Below are 16,281 nucleotides of genomic sequence, written 5' to 3'. Positions count from 1 at the left end.
GGATGTATTCCTGCACAACCATCCTCAGTTCCGCTTGTTGACCAGACTAATTCTACTCAATTCTCTGCAATATCCCAAGGCAGAGGAGGCAAACAGGACTGACTTGGGCTCATTGACGGGAAGAAGAGTCAGAAAATGTCTTATCAGTCCAAAGGGAAATGTCTTTTTCAACAATTAAGTTAGCAAGACCGGAATGAAGTCCATAGCCTACGGGAAGAAGACATTTCCACCAAGATGAACGTAGAGAAGTGGAAATAGAGCTCCTTTGCCCTCTAGTGCGCCAATTCAGAGCTCGAGTCTGTACTCTCTCACCACCGCAGACATGCACAAGATGTAAATAAGGAAGAACTTGGCCCTTAGAGAGTTATAGCAGATTGATCTACCAGCAGGCAAGAGTAGGTTGCCATAAGGCACTGTCTGACCCTATGGAATGGTCTCAGGAACAGCTTATTAACTCTGCAGGATGTTAATTTCCAAGCAGAGCCCAATCCAATGCCCGCTGACATTGTTGGGCGTCTTCCAATTTAAGTACAACTGGCCTTGGATCAGGTCTTAAATAAATTGCCTTGAAGAGTAAAGTGGGAAGCTCCTTTCAAGAGGTTCTGCAATGGTGCACTTTTCCTGAATCCCTCCACTGGGCTTTCCACATAATGAGGCAACCTGAGAGCTTCAGTCAGCATTTCAGAACCTAACTGAGTTATAGTTAACGCTACTACAAGCCACTCACCAGAGACCTGAACTCTGGGTGCGTTTGGCTAAGCTTGCAGATTCACCGTTGACCTCCAGTACAGCCCGATTGGAAAGGCAGCTAGACGGCTGTGGGGTCTGACACCTAGCTGCTTCCTCCATCCTCTGGACTGGCAGATAAACACAGCGAGGTGTTCTGCTGCTGCTGAAAGGATTTCACATAAAGTGCTGCATGAGATCAGCAAGTCAAAATATTTTTCCTGACGTGATTGGCTTGCTGTCTGAATATCAGAGGGAGGAGAATGACAGATGGTGCAGATGGAATCTGGCTGAAGCTTTAAAAGTTTTACCCAAACTCCACATCGTTGACGAATTGACACTTTAGATTTAGTCGGGTACAATGGAGCACGTTCGGCACCAGGCCAGCCCTTTCACTTAGGTGTATTTGAGCCCCAAGGGCGTCTCAGTGGCTCTCACGTTTGTGCACTCCCCTTTTGCCATCATGTTTGCATTTCTCACCAGTCCAGGCAAGGAGCTTTTAGTTTGTGTTACAGGGTCAAGCCAGAGAGCTACAGGAGACTACTCGAGGGAGGTATGCTAGCCCTAGATTAAGTAGGTCTCTGTTTACTGGGTAAACTAGCAGGGGCTGGCCTGTAGCCAACAGGAACTTTCCAGAAGCAGTCTGGACAATCAAGCCAGTTGGAACACCAGGAGACAATTAGGAGTTTTCTAGAGCCAAGGGAGTCAAGCTAATCAGACCACCTGGGACCAATCAAGAACCAATTAGACTGGTTAAAAAGGGCTCCTCTTCTGTTAGTTCAGAGGCATGCGAGGAGGAGGGAAGGAGCCAACGTACTGAGAGTGAGAGGCGTCTGAGTGAGAGCTGAGGACTGTGAGCAAGGCAGAGAGCTGTAGAGGAACATTTGGAGGAGGCCATGTGGAGGGTCACAGTGAGCCTTTGAGGCAAACACTATCCACCTGAAGCATAGGACCCACAGGCACAGCCAGAGCTCTGCTACACTAGATCTGGACTTGAAATGTGGACATGGGTGGGAGTAAGCCCAGTTAGGGCATGTCTAGACTATATGCCTCTGCCGACAGAGGCATGTACATTAAATATACTGACAGAGTCAATGAAGTGGGGATTTAAATATCCCCCACTTCATTAGAATAAAAATGGCCACTGCGTAGTGCCGGCTCAGCTGTTTGTCGGCTCAAAGGGACAGTCAAGATGGGGATCGGTCGACAAGCAAAGCCGTAGTCGACCGCTCCCATAAACCTCGTTTCACGAGGCATAAGGGATTGGTCGACAACGACTTTCCTTGTCAACCAATCCCCGTCCTGACTGCCGCTTTGAGCCGACCAACAGCTGAGCTGGCACAACGCAGTGGCTATTTTTAGTCTAATGAAGTGGGGAATATTTAAATTCCCACTTCATTGACTATGTCGGTATGTCTAATTTATATGCCTCTGTCGGCAGAGGCATGTAGTCTAGACATCCCCTTACAGACAAAGAGCCTTTCACCTTAAATTCATTGTTCAGAACATGGGTTGTGTTGGTAGTAACAGGGGATTGAAATATGAGGGTGTCTCACTCTAGTTACCAGGGACAGAGGGAAAGCACACTGGGTTCTTCATCCCCACACACATCATTAAGTGCTAAAGGACCCCATTTGTGGCAGCACCAGTAGATACAGGCTGAACCTCCCAAATTTGGGATTCTCTGATCCTGCAACATCTGTGGACCCCAACAGCCCAGAGGAGCCTTGACCTGCCCCTGGATCTCATTGCCAGGTAGATTCACTCTCCTGAGACATCTTGGAGAACTGGCCTGAAGACACCCACTGGAGGGAGAACCTCAGCATGTCTCCAATCTCCAAAGCTCCAGTCCAACCTCGACCTTCATTAATAATGATGGTAAACACAAGCTGAGTTTTTCTGTTCTCTATGGGCAGCCCTGCACCCGCCACAGCACGAAAGCGGTCACCCTCAACCTGAGGCGTGATGCTTAGTATTGTTATTGTAGTAACAGCTAGTGGCTTCCGCCGAGACCAGGGCCCCGCTGTGCTTGAGGTTATACAAACACACAGCGCTCCTTAACAACGGCACTATGAGTGGTGAGACGTTGCAGGAGAATGTCTTCGAGGTCTTTAACACAGTGACCTCCGAGAGCTACATAGTGCTCGCCCTCATTAAATCAACACCCAATGTAGCTCTTTCGAGGAGTACATCCACTGATGCACAACTGAATCAATCTGTCATGTCAGACTGTCCCAGCAGAAAAGAACTGACCTGCTATTGCAAAGCAGATATTGCTAGATTAAAAACTCCCTTCAATTCCTTGATGGACAAATATAAAGATCGCATTCTCTCTTAAACCAAATGAAAGAAAAATAGATGACAATATGTGTGTGTTTTGGTTAAAGCTGTTTTCTAATAGCTATCCAGATTTTTCGTCGTGGTTCCAATCTCCAGGAAACAAATAGAATTCATTGATAAGAATGCTTTGGGATGAAACAGGGATAAACCAAGAGTAAACCATAAAAGGCCTGATCCTGTAATTGCTTTATGAAAGAAACTTAACAGTCATGTGTAAGTTGTCTGCAAGATTGGTAATAAATAAATATAGGTATATCTCATTGAACCGAAGGGACCTCAAGAGATCATGGAGTCCAGTCCCCTGCCCTCATGGCAGGACCAAGTACCATCCCTGTCAGATTTGCCCCATATCACCTTCACAAGGATTGAACTCACAGCCCTGGGTTTAGCAGGCCAATGCTCAAACCACTGAGCTATCCCCTGAATAAGAACTTCAAGAAGCCAAGAGGATTGAAAAAAACACCTCTTTAGCCCTCACTGTGGCAAAGCGGCATGGTAATTAGTTAATAGTCCCAGGAAATAAATAAATCGCAAAGAAACTCAGTGCAGAGGCAGAGGGAAAGTGTATCCCTCAGCCAAAATGTACCAAACCCAGTGGGTGTTTTCAGTACTGATGATTATATAAATATTTAGGAGACGCTTCTGAAATATACACTGAGATATATCATCCTAGATCATGGGACTCACAGGAGGAAACATGCTAGGAAAGGCATTTTGGGGTTGGGTGTTTTTCTTTGTCTCCCTTCTTTTAAGATTACGATTTCCAATACTGAATTGTAAAGTATAAGTATGAACCCAGACCAACAGGCATCCTTCAACACCGCCCTCTTGGACAATCCCATGAAAAGCACACCCACCAATCCATTAGGACACTGTCACAATTCAGGGCAACTGCACCTGTACTCGCCTTCCATTGACCAACCAGGGCGTCCACTCTAGGCTCTGAGCTCCTCAACCATCCCCTCTCCTGAGTGTAGACACATGTCTCTCTCCGCTGCCTGACCGGGATAGTTCCACGCAACATGATTCCCTGCCTTCACTAGGAGATCCACTGTAAGTCCAACAGCCTCAGCAGGCCTGCTTTGCTTTCTCCTCAGCAGCCATAAAAAGTGTCACTGCTCACCGTTGATGCCCTGCACCAGTCCTTCGATGTGCTGACCTGTCAAAGAGCCACCTGTGGATCGTGCTGGCAAACAGACACTCCTTTAGTGACAACACTGGGCTCTACTACTCTAGTGGTCAATTTCACACCCTCACACCCAACCTGCACACCTTCAGTAGCCAGTTTTCACATTTAAATATTATGATCATTTCTGGTTCCCTAACACCCAGAAAATATCAAAAGGATTTCATCCACAATAATATATTGCTTATCAAAACAAAAAAGACAAATGTGTCTAGAACAATTTAAGATGGGTCCAAATGCAAAAAAAAAAGTCATGATACATTCTAAGTTCATACAGTTTAAAGGTTTGAAGTCTACACTTAACGAGAGTCACTGAAAATTACACATGGCTAATTAGCAATATTTGAACACTTCTGGAGTTTAAATTCATTCTGAAAAATATATATTGTCAATCTAAAGCCAAATTGCCATCTGATTCTTTGCTTTGTTCAGTGTTGCTACAAACACCACCTACACCAGCAATAACTGAAAGTGATGAAAGAGAAATATCTTGTTTCGTTTGTTTATTCTTTTCCATTTGGCAGCACTTAGCATATAGTCTGTTTTACTTAAGATTCACCTGTATGTGTGCGTTTTACATGCAGCAACAAGGGAAAGAAACGCATTTGTAAAATTGGAAAATGTAAAACAAAACTAAAAAAGGTGGGGGACCTCAGGGACTGGTGGGGTAAATAAAGGTAAGTTTAACCGATTTTTAAAATATTGATTTGATTTCAAGTTGCTTCATATTCCTTTAACCACACGGTACAAAGGGACTGCTCTAATGAACTCAACTTGGTTGACTTGTACTCCATCGTGTATGTGTTTTCCAGGATCCTAGCTCCTATTCAGTCCCTAGTGCTCACATACACACTACTGTTGAAGCTAATATTTCTCTGCCATAATCATTTTTACATAGTCATAACATGTAGAGATGATCCAAACCATGGTATAACATTTTTCATTGTAGAATGTGTAAATATCATTCTATAGGGCAGTGTCGTCAAAGGCATATTATGAAAAAAAAATACAAGAGCAGAACAATGTCATGAATTCAGCCTTACACAGACGGTGTGGTGGTAGCAGCACTGAAAAAAGTCAACATTAATCGTTTTCAGGAAGGAATGAAGCTTTTTTATTTAAGATATAATCTCTTACCGAGCACGACATGAAAACCTGTGTTGATTTCAATTTTCATATAACTCATCCAGATTGTTATCAGCTGGGGAAAGTGGTCATGACCAATACCAATGCTCAAATCAGTAATTCAATACCAGTGCAACTGACTGCTGCCCCATTCCTGCAATTGGAGTCACGTGCATACAGATCTCAAAGACACACACCTCGATGTGGCTTATTTTTTATCTTTAGGGCTGAGCTACGAGTTTGCCCAGGAACGTAAGAATGGACAGACTGGGTCAGACCAAAGGTCCATCTCTCTCAGGGTGTGTCTAGACTACCTAGTTTTGTCGACAAAAGTGGACTTTTGTCGACAAAACTATACCAGCGTCTACACTACCGCTGAGTTCTGTCGACATAACGTCGACAGAACTCAGCAGTTTTGTCGACGCTGGTATACCTCATTTTACAAGGCATAACACCTTCTGTCGACAGAACTCTGTCGACAGAAGGTGTTATTGCCTGTAACATTGCGTCCAGACTATGGAGTTCTGTCGACAAAGCAGCTTGCTTTGTCGACAGAACTCAATGTGTCTGGACGCTCTTTGTCGACAGAAGTTTTGTCGACAGATACTGTCGACAAAACTTCTGTCGACAAAACGTGGTAGTCTAGACGTACCCTCAGTGTCCTGTCTGCCGATAGCGGCCAGTGCCAGGTGCCCCAGAGGGAGTGAACAGAACAGGTAACGATCAAGTGATCCCTCTCCTGTCATCCATTTCCAGACTCTGGCAAACAGAGGCTAGAGACACCAATCCTACCCATCCTGGCTAATACGTTCAGGAAGGATAGGTCTATCAATGGCTACTTAGCTCTTTTTTGAACCCTGTTGAAGTCCTGGCCTTCACAACATCTTCTGGCAAGGAGTTCCACAGGTCAACTATATATTGTGTGAAGAAATATTTCCATTGGTTTGTGCTCAACCTGGTACTTGAAAGTCCTGAGCAAGGATTTTCTCCGAAGCAAGACTTGGCTTGTTAAGTTTTTTAAGCTGATGCTCACTTTGATCTAGCAACAAGCTCTCGGAAGGCAGACCTACCTCATCGTAGACACTGTCATTTCTGCTGAAGTCTCCAACCTTCCTCGGGAGTACATGGACATGCACGTGCTGCAAATGCAAAAACAACAAGTAACTTATCTCGATACTTTTTTAGGCTTACTGTGATGATTTCCTGACATCTTACTACTATATACTGGCTTCCCCACTGTATTATTTTCAGAAAAAAATGTTCCCCTGCTCTGTTACTCAATTGCAAATCTTCTGAGACTACCTAAGATGCAAAACACGAGGAAGCAACTTTGCTGTGATGGGAGCTTTCGAAGGAAATGCCAGAAAGTTCAGGAATTATTCAGAGTTGTCAATCTGAGTTGTATTTAGCTGGCACTTGGAAATGACAATGTATCCTAAAGCTGACTGCTGTGACTTTGGAACAGACAAGAATAAGAATTGACCAACTTAGGATTGCATTAGAAGGTAGATAGCAGGTGTAAGCAAGGAGGGGAGGGCGGCAGGGGCAAGTTTACATGGTATTGGCTTAAATTCTCCTCAGACTCTGCTGTCGAGCCACACGGCTGGTCAGGTAGCTATGGTGGTACGGCGAGGACATGTGGGGATGTACAGAAAGCCTGGCAGCATGAATTTTGCAAGGCTCAGACAGACTTGGTAAAATGTTGTTTTCACATCTTCCAAGAAAGGGTAACCTGAACGTCGCTGGTACAATTTGCGATGGAAGGCCCTGGTGGTATAAAATCCATTGAGAGTGCAGGTTCCGGGAATGCAGCGTGTTCATGTCACGACGCTTACGAGGAAGAAGAGTTAAGGAATGAGCACAGCCAGAAAGGGCATGTGGCCGGAGCAGTCACAGAGAACTAGAGGAAATGAAGAAGCCATTCCAACACCCACTGACGTCAATAGGAGTCTTTCCATTGTCTTTAGTGGACATGGGATTGGGCCCTCCAGCTCTTGCCACGTACGGCAGAACCCTAGCATTGGTAAGCTGCCAGATCAGCGCCTTCCTTCAAAAGCATCTCTTTCTTGGATGAAGTCACGTTAGCTGCCTCCAAAAGGTGCGCTGTATTATTGTCATCCCCACCTTGTTTGTGGAGGGAGAGGGGGGCTGTATTTGATCATGAACCCCTGCGAAAGATGAGTGACTACACATATCAAATAATGCCAAAGGGGGATAACATTCAAATGGAGAAACCCCCCAACTTTGCAATAGTTTTTATGGCTAGGAATCTTCACGCCTGACCTTGGAGAGCATTTAAGACTAAGCCTGTGCATAACACACTGGTGAGGAGCGAACCAGCGTACTGCAGCGTATTTCAGCATCCAGGAAGAACGATCCAGCTAAGGTGAATGCATATGCAGAGCTATTGAGAGAAGTTCCGACATCCTGGAAGCCTTTTGCCCGCTGGCTCTAACTCAACCACAAAGCCTATCCCAGATATTGGTGCTACTGGCGTAAACAAAGAGATGACGGATCCCACCATTCAACTATGCCTCTGGACGAGCGCGAGAGATATGAAGTCCAGCTGCAGCAGCCTGTGCATTTGTGGCCACGGCAGTAAACCTGGGATTCTACAGCGAGATCCGAGAGAGACCATCAGCGAGGAATCTAAGCCCACCCTAGAAATTCCATCACAGCCAAGTCATTTGGAGCATTTGCATAATGCTTTCCGGTTTGAGTTGTTAACAGCTCCTCTGTGCTTCCCCCCCACCCAGGGGCAATTAAGCCTCACTCGCCATTCCCAGGGGGGATACTTGGATGCAGAACCCCAACCTCCTTTCTGGGATGACTTCATCGCAGTCTGTTTGAAACCCACAGGCATGCCAGGTCACAGGGTCTGGCCCCGCCCCATCTTTGATTCGGCCCCGTTGACTGCAGCAGACTGAGGCCAGAGGTACAGCTGGCCCGGGAAATTCCCGTACAAAGGGAGACTTCCTCCGGAGCGGGAGGCAGCCGTTCCCAGCGGAGAACCCCCGTGAGAAGCCACATTAAGAGCATCAGGCTAAACTCCCCTATTTTCCCAGGCTTTCCCCACGATAGCCAGGACTGCAAAACGGCAAGACGGCTTTGCTTTCGCTCGCCTCCTCGTAACCCACCCCGAACGCAACCCTTCAGCACGACGGTGTGTCAGAGGGGGAGAGCACAGGGCCCTCATAGAATCATAGAGCTGGAAGAGGCCTCAGGAGGTCTTCGAGTCCAGCCCCCTGCCCAAGGCAGGACCAATCCCAACTAATCCCTCGTTAGACTAGAATTGCATCCTCATAGTCAGTGTCTAGATACTGTGGAGCTGGGGGCATTACAAGCAGCCCTGAGGGCTTTGAGCAAAGCGTTATGCACGGTTTGCCCCAGTATCCTGTGCAGCATTTCAAAGCAACCCCTGCTGACAAACCCTAAGTCCCAGAACATGACAGAAAAAGATTCAGTCAGCAAGGTAGCCGAATACCAAGCCCTTCCTTCCGAGTCTGCCCTAGAGAACGCTAACGAATCCTCCATTGTTTGTCCTGAAATCTATGGAGAAAAATACTAGTCAGGTTACAGCTGAAGATGCTTTTTGTGGGTTAAAAGCTGTGGTTTTGAGTAATACATCAGTGATTGTGTGCTGATAGTGCATTACACTAATATATCACGAAAGCGATAGTGCTGGTATGATGTATTAGTGCAATACATCATCTGAGCATCACTGCTCCAGGGATCTAGTGTGCAAAAGCAGCCCGCAGTCTGAACATTGCTCATTGGTACCACCGGGCCCTCACGGTCGCATTTGGAAAATGAAGGATTTTCAAGAAAAAAAAAAGTGGAGCTTAAAAGTTACTGGACGGGAAGGCTTTTGTGGAGCTCCTTAGATGTAAACCATCACATTCTGAAAATAACCTGCCAGCCACTTGCTTTCCTTCTGGAGCGTGCGGGTCTTGGTCTTCCTGGCACATGTATATTTGAATGCGCCTCTGTCCATTTATCTACCATTAGCTAGGTGATATCAGGCTATAGACAAAGACAGAGCTGATACAAAGAAACAGAGCTATTTTTAATAGTCATTTTTGCTTCTGTGGGAGTGTCCCGAGGTATGTTTGGCAGAGGTGCTACATAAGACAAGAGACGGACACCGGGGGAAACTCAAGTAGGAACATGTTCCAAAATCTTCTGAAGTCAATGAGAAGGCGCCTATTGATTTCAGCGGATTTGAAATCAGGCGCGCAGCCTAATAAAACAGTCAGATGCAGCGCACTGTAAATCTCTCCTAATGTGACCCGCCTTGGAGAAAGACTGTCTGTGGTCAGAATTCAGAAGGAGAAATGCCAAAGAGAAGCCAATCCTTACCCCCCCCCCCACACACCAATCCTTACCCCACACACACACCCACACACACACACCAGCCACCTTTATATCACCATCTGGGTTGGCTGTTTAAAAACAATCGGACCATGCATGGTTTTGCTCATCCTTTTTGCATTATGTTTCAATGGAACCTGATATGTGGTATAATAGAATCTCTCCACACTGTAGAAAAACAAAGGGGTAACTCTGGCCACGTAAGAAAGCAGGTGTTTGACTGCCGATATCCCAAACGCGTTTGTTTTTTATATTAAATGTTCTGAAAAGAACACAGAGGCTGCCCTGAATTCTCCCCACTGTTTGTGTAATAGACTCAAGCAGGAGCAGCGAGATGCAATTACATCTGAAGTGGTTTCCGTCTCCTCTGCTTTCCTGAGAAAATAAGGGGATAAAATAGCAGCATGAACCTGGAGTTGCCATGTGGTGAGAACCATCTGGGAGAAGGAACTTACGCCTTCTTTAATTTGCTTTCCAATTGAACAGCCTGCTGGCTGGGATTTTTTTTAAGGGGGGGAGGGGCACGCAATTCTTCATCCATTGTTTTCTTTCAGGAAGGCCACAATCCAGCAAGGCCCGTGAGCATGGGCTCAGCTGCAGCACATGAAGAGAAGCGTAGAATCATCAAATCGTAGGGTTAGAAGAGACTTCAGGAGTCCAACCCCCTGCCCAAAGCAGGGCCAATCCCAACTCAATCATCCCAACCAGAGCTTGGTCAAGCCGAGACTTAAACACAGCTATGGATGGAGATTCCACCCCCGCCCTAGGGAACCCATCCCAGTGCTCCCCCCCCCCAGTGAAATAGTTCTTCCTAAAATCCAACCTAGACCTCCCCCACTGTAACTTGAGACCATCGCTCCTGGTTCTGCCATCTGCCCCCACTGAGAACAGCCTCTCTCCATCCTCTCTGGATCTCCCTTGCAGGTAGAACCATCAGGTTGATTCCACGAGCTGATCCACGGGCTGGCAATTAAGCTTGTGGTTTAGGGCGTTGTGGAAGGCGGCCCACGTTTGGTTCTCAGACTCCATGTGACGGCCAGAGACTATGGGCCGGATCCTCCACCTGGCAGCGCTGAGAGGTTCCAATGGCACAGAACAGCCCTAGAAGAGGCTGAAGAGCCATTTGAAGATTTCCCCCAGCCAAAAAGGCAGCATGGGCCTGCGTATGGAGCACTTGACTCCTACTCCAGCCAGGCTTCTGATACGTACATCGGGCAAGTAACATAGCTGCTCCATGCCTCAGTTTCCCCTCCCACCCTTCACCAAACTTGTCTTTTTAAACCACAAGGCTGTGTCTAGACGAGCAAGTTTTTCTGCAAAATCATTTGATTTTGTGGAAAAACTTGCCAGCTGTCTACACTGGCTGCTTGAGTTTCCACAAAAGCACTGGCTTCCTACTGCAAGAAATCAGTGCTTCTTGTGGAAATACTATTCTGCTCCCGTTCAGGCAAAAGTCCCTTTTGCGCAAAGCTTTTGCGTAAAAGGGCCAGTGTAGACAGCTCAGATTTGTTTTCCGCAAAAAAGCCCCAATTGCGGAAATGGCGATTTTCGGAAAAGCGCATCTAGAAGTGCTTTTGTGGAAAAGCGTCCGTGCCAATCTAGACGCTCTTTTCAGAAAATGCTTTTAACAGAAAACTTTTCCATTAAAAGCATTTCTGGAAAATCATGCCAATCTAGACGCAGCCCAAGTGTTTGGTTCTAGTTAGTTCAGTATAATGGAAGAAATTGACACTTGCAACTGCTACAGCTCTGTGTGTGTCAAGTGATTTCTTTCGAAACTCAGTGACTCCAAACGATGACACACCCACCGCTAGCGAAGAAAGCAGGTCAATCTCTAGACCTCATGCCCTGTCCCTGTGCACTCTCCATTTCTCACTGGCTACGTCTAGACTACAGCTCTCTGTCGACAGAGAGATTTAGATTAAGCACGTCAACATTTTTAATGAAGCTGGGATTTAAATATCCCACGCTTTATTAGCGAAACATGGCTGCTGGTTTTTTTCAAAATGGAGCTTTTTTGAAAAACGGCAGTCTAGACGCGGATCTGTCGAAAATAAACCCGTTTTCGACAGATCTAGACTGCCATTTTTTTCAAGAAAACTCCGCTTTGAAAAAAAGTGGCAGCCATGTTTATGCTAATGAAGCGCGGGATATTTAAATCCCTGCTTCATTACCAATTTCAACGTGCTTGATTTGCATCCCTCTGTCGACAGAGGGATGCAATCTAGATGTAGCCAAAGTGTCTGAGTATGTTAGGAGAAGCTCCCCCTCTGGAATGGGACAGAGCGGCAATATCTTTTGCCATTGCTTTGTGCATTCTGTTTCTTTTCAGATTCGGCCCAGGGAAGCCGGCCCCTCATGCGCCAGTCACAGAACTAACCCCCAAAATGCTGTTTTTACAGCCTCCAAAGAAGTCAGGCCTGTTTGACTGCAAGCTCTGTAGGAAAGGCCCCGCCCCCTCGGACGGTTGAAAAGTGCCTGCCACAGTCAGAACGCTCTTTCCTAGAGACAATTCACCCTGCTCAGGTGAGATTTGTTATCAGCCACACAGAGGCTTCCAGCTAAGGTGGTATCTCTATACTGAATCACGTTGCAATAGCCAGTTGGTCCCCTCACCCTAGTTATAGAAATGACTGTTGATAGGCTGGCGATGACTTGTGGAAGGGGGTGATTAAAGTGAGTTTTTTCAACAGATGGAATGCTAGAGACAGGTGTGGAATCAGCACTCGCTACAGAGTACAGACGACCCCGAACTATTTTATGAGCACGGTTTGAACCTCTCTAGTCCGACACCCTCGGGACCTGGCAAGCACCGAACCAGAGAATTTGCTGAACCACGGGAGGTCAGTATCGTACTGAGTGGGTTTCTTTATTTTTATTTGGCTGAGGCAAATAAATGGAACAAGGTTTTCAGTGCTGCTTAATAATGTCTGACTACTGATACACCCTATACAAACCCACGCCTAGCCAATAACAATGTGATAGCGCTGTTACACAATTTTCCTGTATTGACACACAGAAATAAGGAGATAAAGCATAAAAACCATGCTCACACTTAGCAGCATGACCAGAACTTCCACTGCTTGCTGGGCTCTTCGAAGACATTTAGGGTATGTCCAGACTACGTGGCTCCATCAACAAAGCCATGTAGATTAGGTTTCTAGACATAGGGAAATGAAGCAGTGATTTAAACAATCGCCGCTTCATTTACATCAAAATGGCTGCTGCGCTGTGCCAATCAGCTGTTTGGCGGCACGGCGCGGTAGTCTGGACACTCCGCGGTTGACAAGGGAAGCCCTTGTTGACCGCCCTGTTATGCCTCATGGAATGAGGGAAGACAAGGGCTTCCCTTGTTGACCGTGAAGCACCCAGACTACCGCGCTGTGCCGCCAAACAGCTCTGAGCACAGCGCGGCAGCCATTTTGATGTAAATGAAGCGGTGATTATTTAAATCGATGCTTCATTTCCCTTTTTTGAGTACACTAATCTACATGGCTCCATCGATGGAGCCATGTAATTTAGACATACCCTTATGGGTACACTAGAGCTAAATAACAGCACAGAGTACTGAAAGCAAGGACTGGTGGCTGTAAACAAACTTTACGTGACTGCAGGAAACTTGGCCAGACCCATGATAAGTGGACATCCAGTTAACTAAAATCATGCCAGATCATAGATGTTGCCAGACCAGAAAGTGCTGGATTCGAGAAGTTCAACCTGTATTAGATGTGTCATTTGTCAGATTATTTTGCCACTTGTTGCAGCATTATAAGGCTAACTTCTGGCAGGAAAGGAAAAAATAAGTCAGCTAGCCCAGGTCAACCCCAGGACATGATTTCAAAAGAACCCCCACAAGGTCAAATTTATAAGTGGAGTGTCCACACTACCAAGCCTGTTATTTCAAAATAACGGGCTGCTTAATTCGAAGTCTGTACTCTTGCTTTTCCTCAGGAGAAATACTAATTCCGAAATAGTTATTTCGAAATAGCAGTCGTGTGCACATGCTGGTGCCGCTATTTTGAAATAATTACTCCCCGGAGTAATTGGAACTAATTACTCCCCAGTGCTTCCTGAGGCTCTAAGTCCAAGGTAGCACATCCACATTAACGGAGCCTGCCTCGGACTAATTTCAGGTGGACACACTAGTTTGATTTTGTTAAATCAGGATTTACTAAGTCAAATTTACTCATTTTGAAATAGTTTCCTGATGTAGACATGGCCCGAAGGGTTGGCTGGTGTTCATCTGGGGCTATCAACTATATTAAGTTACATCCAGCCACATCTGGTGGGATTCATAAATGGGTTGAGGAAACCAAGGAGAAGGGAATGCGTGTCCTGTGTGTCTCCTCTCTGATTTAAGGACATATCCTCATGCCACAGCAGGTTGTCTACAGTTGGTAGTCCCAGATGAACCAGAAGATATGGATGAGCTAAGCCTATCTAAGCGTAGGCAAAACAAAAAGGACTGAATAATATCCTTTATTGGACCTGCTTCTCTTGGGGAGAGAGAGACTCTTCCAAGGCTAACAGAGCTGTGATGCTCAGAGGGTCTTTCCCAGACCTGACCAATATCCCAGTGTGTGGTCTGAAGGCTTGTCTCTCTTACCAACAGAGGTTGGTCCAAGAAAGATATGGCCTCCTGCACCTTGTCTTGCCAATATCCTAGATCTGACATGGCTACCACTACACAGCACATGAGTTTAGGCGAAACAACGGCTGACAGGAACTCTTTTTAAGGAAAACAAAATCCTGCTCAGCAGTGATCAAAAGGTGGCTGGTGGTACTCAGAACACACATGTATGCGACTAGCAACAGAAGCAGCATCAGGGGAGGGCACGAGACGGCGAGACTGACCTTTTCTCTTGCAATGCTTTGATTCCGTCTGTTGAGAAGAAACAATATTCCGGTTGGCCTCACTGTGTTCCCACATCAGTCACAGGCCCCGAAGGGAAGTCTTACGGAGACACCAAATCCACTTGGTCCCACTATTCATAGACTCCTAGAAGACTAGAACTGGAAGGGACCTCGAGAGGTCATCGAGTCCGGTCCCCTGCCCTCACGGCGGGACCAAGCACCATCTTGATCATCCCTGACAGATGTCTATCCAACCTGCTCTTAAATATTTCCAGTGATGAAGATTCCACAACCTCCCTGGGCAATTGATTCCAGGATTTAACCATCCTGACAGTAAGTTTTTCCTAATGTCCAACCTAAACCTCACTTCCTGGAATTTAAGCCCATTGCTTCTTGTCCTATCCTCAGAGGCTAAGGAGAACAATGTTTCTCCCTCCTCCTTGGAACACCCTTTGAGGTACCAAGAGCTTGCAGCCAGCATCGGGGACAGGCACTCGGGGTGTCAGAGCCCTGATCTGCGGCAAACATCCGGGCCTTCCTGGCCGATAAATGCACCAATGAGGACAAGTCGCTTTCCCACTTGTCCCTGAGCTGTGCTTTGTGGCCTGCAGCAGAAAGCCTCAGGCCTAGCGGTACAATCCAAGGGCCTGTGGATGGGACGAGCACAGTTCCACTGACAGCACTTCCCTGTTTGCTTCAGAACTGTCTGCCGCCCAGGCCAAAGTCCCTGGATTTTTCAGGACAAAATATAGCTCATGACAAGATTCACAGCAAAAACTCCCCAGTAACCTGCAGCCTCTGAGTAAGACGGAGAGCAGGTGACAAAGGGTAACACACACAATACTTAGATAGCAATATGAAAAATAGGCCTGCTTGTAAATTGGTCTTCCCACGGCACATCCATTTGTTATTCTTGATTAACTACTTGATTAGTTGGGCCTGTAACAAAGCCACTCCATAAAAGAAAGGTCTGAATGCCTGCAGGTAGTTAGTTACTAGGAAAAGCTCTCTCCCCTGGCCTGCACAGATATGGAGCATTATCTGTGTATTAGTAGGCTCAGTGAAGTTGTTTGCATTGCACAATGGCAACTACTTCTGAGGTGCATCCCTTCCCCTTCATCACTTTCTAACAAGCCCCACCTACACCAGGTTAGAGACCAGGCATCTACAACTTCTTGGCTGGTCAGCCAGCTTTGGGGAACCCACACTGGCATTCCAATCTTCTGGAATCTCTCCTGTCTTCCATGACTTTTCAAAGTTGATAGCTAGAGGCTCAGATACCTCCTCTATCAGCTCCTTGAGTATTCTAGGATGCATTTCATCAGGCGCTGGTGACTTGCAGACATCTAACTTTTCTAAGTGATTTTTAGCATGTTCTTTTTTTATTTTATCTTCTAAACCTACTCTCTTCCACTAGCATTCACTATGTTAGGCATTCTTTCATCATCAGACTTCTTGGTGAAGACCAAAACAAAGAAGTCATTAAGCACCTCTGTCATCCTGAAATCCATTATCTCTATTTTGCTGCTCTTCCTTCTACCCTTCCTTAGAATCATGAACTCGATGATTTCATGGTCACTTTCACCCAATCTGCCTCCAACTTTCAAATTCTCAACCAGTTCCTCCCTTTTGGTTAAAATCAAATCTAGAACAGCTTCTCCCCTAGTAGTTTTTCAACC

At 46.2% G+C, this 16,281-nt stretch overlaps 1 protein-coding gene across 16 annotated transcripts in view; it reads right to left on the bottom strand.

Annotated features, from left to right (window-relative positions):
* FHIT (fragile histidine triad diadenosine triphosphatase) overlaps window positions 1–16,281 on the bottom strand; it is a 1,114,957-nt gene that overhangs the window by 126,108 nt on the left and 972,568 nt on the right. For 15 of the 16 annotated variants that reach the window (XM_089781282.1, XM_089781284.1, XM_075938452.2 and 12 more), the window contains one exon: window positions 6,448–6,516. The exons of the other annotated variant lie outside the window; for it this stretch is intronic. In XM_089781282.1, the coding sequence (XP_089637408.1) occupies window positions 6,448–6,516 (69 nt within the window). The remainder of the gene's footprint in view (window positions 1–6,447; window positions 6,517–16,281) is intronic. 16 annotated transcript variants of the gene reach the window in all.

This window comes from Pelodiscus sinensis, chromosome 11 (genome assembly GCF_052426305.1).
Source record: "Pelodiscus sinensis isolate ZL-2025 chromosome 11, ASM5242630v1, whole genome shotgun sequence".
Classification (NCBI taxonomy): Eukaryota; Metazoa; Chordata; order Testudines; family Trionychidae; genus Pelodiscus; species Pelodiscus sinensis.
The sequence above is the reverse complement of the archived record's forward strand: the minus strand, read 5'-3'. Positions and strand labels throughout refer to the sequence as shown.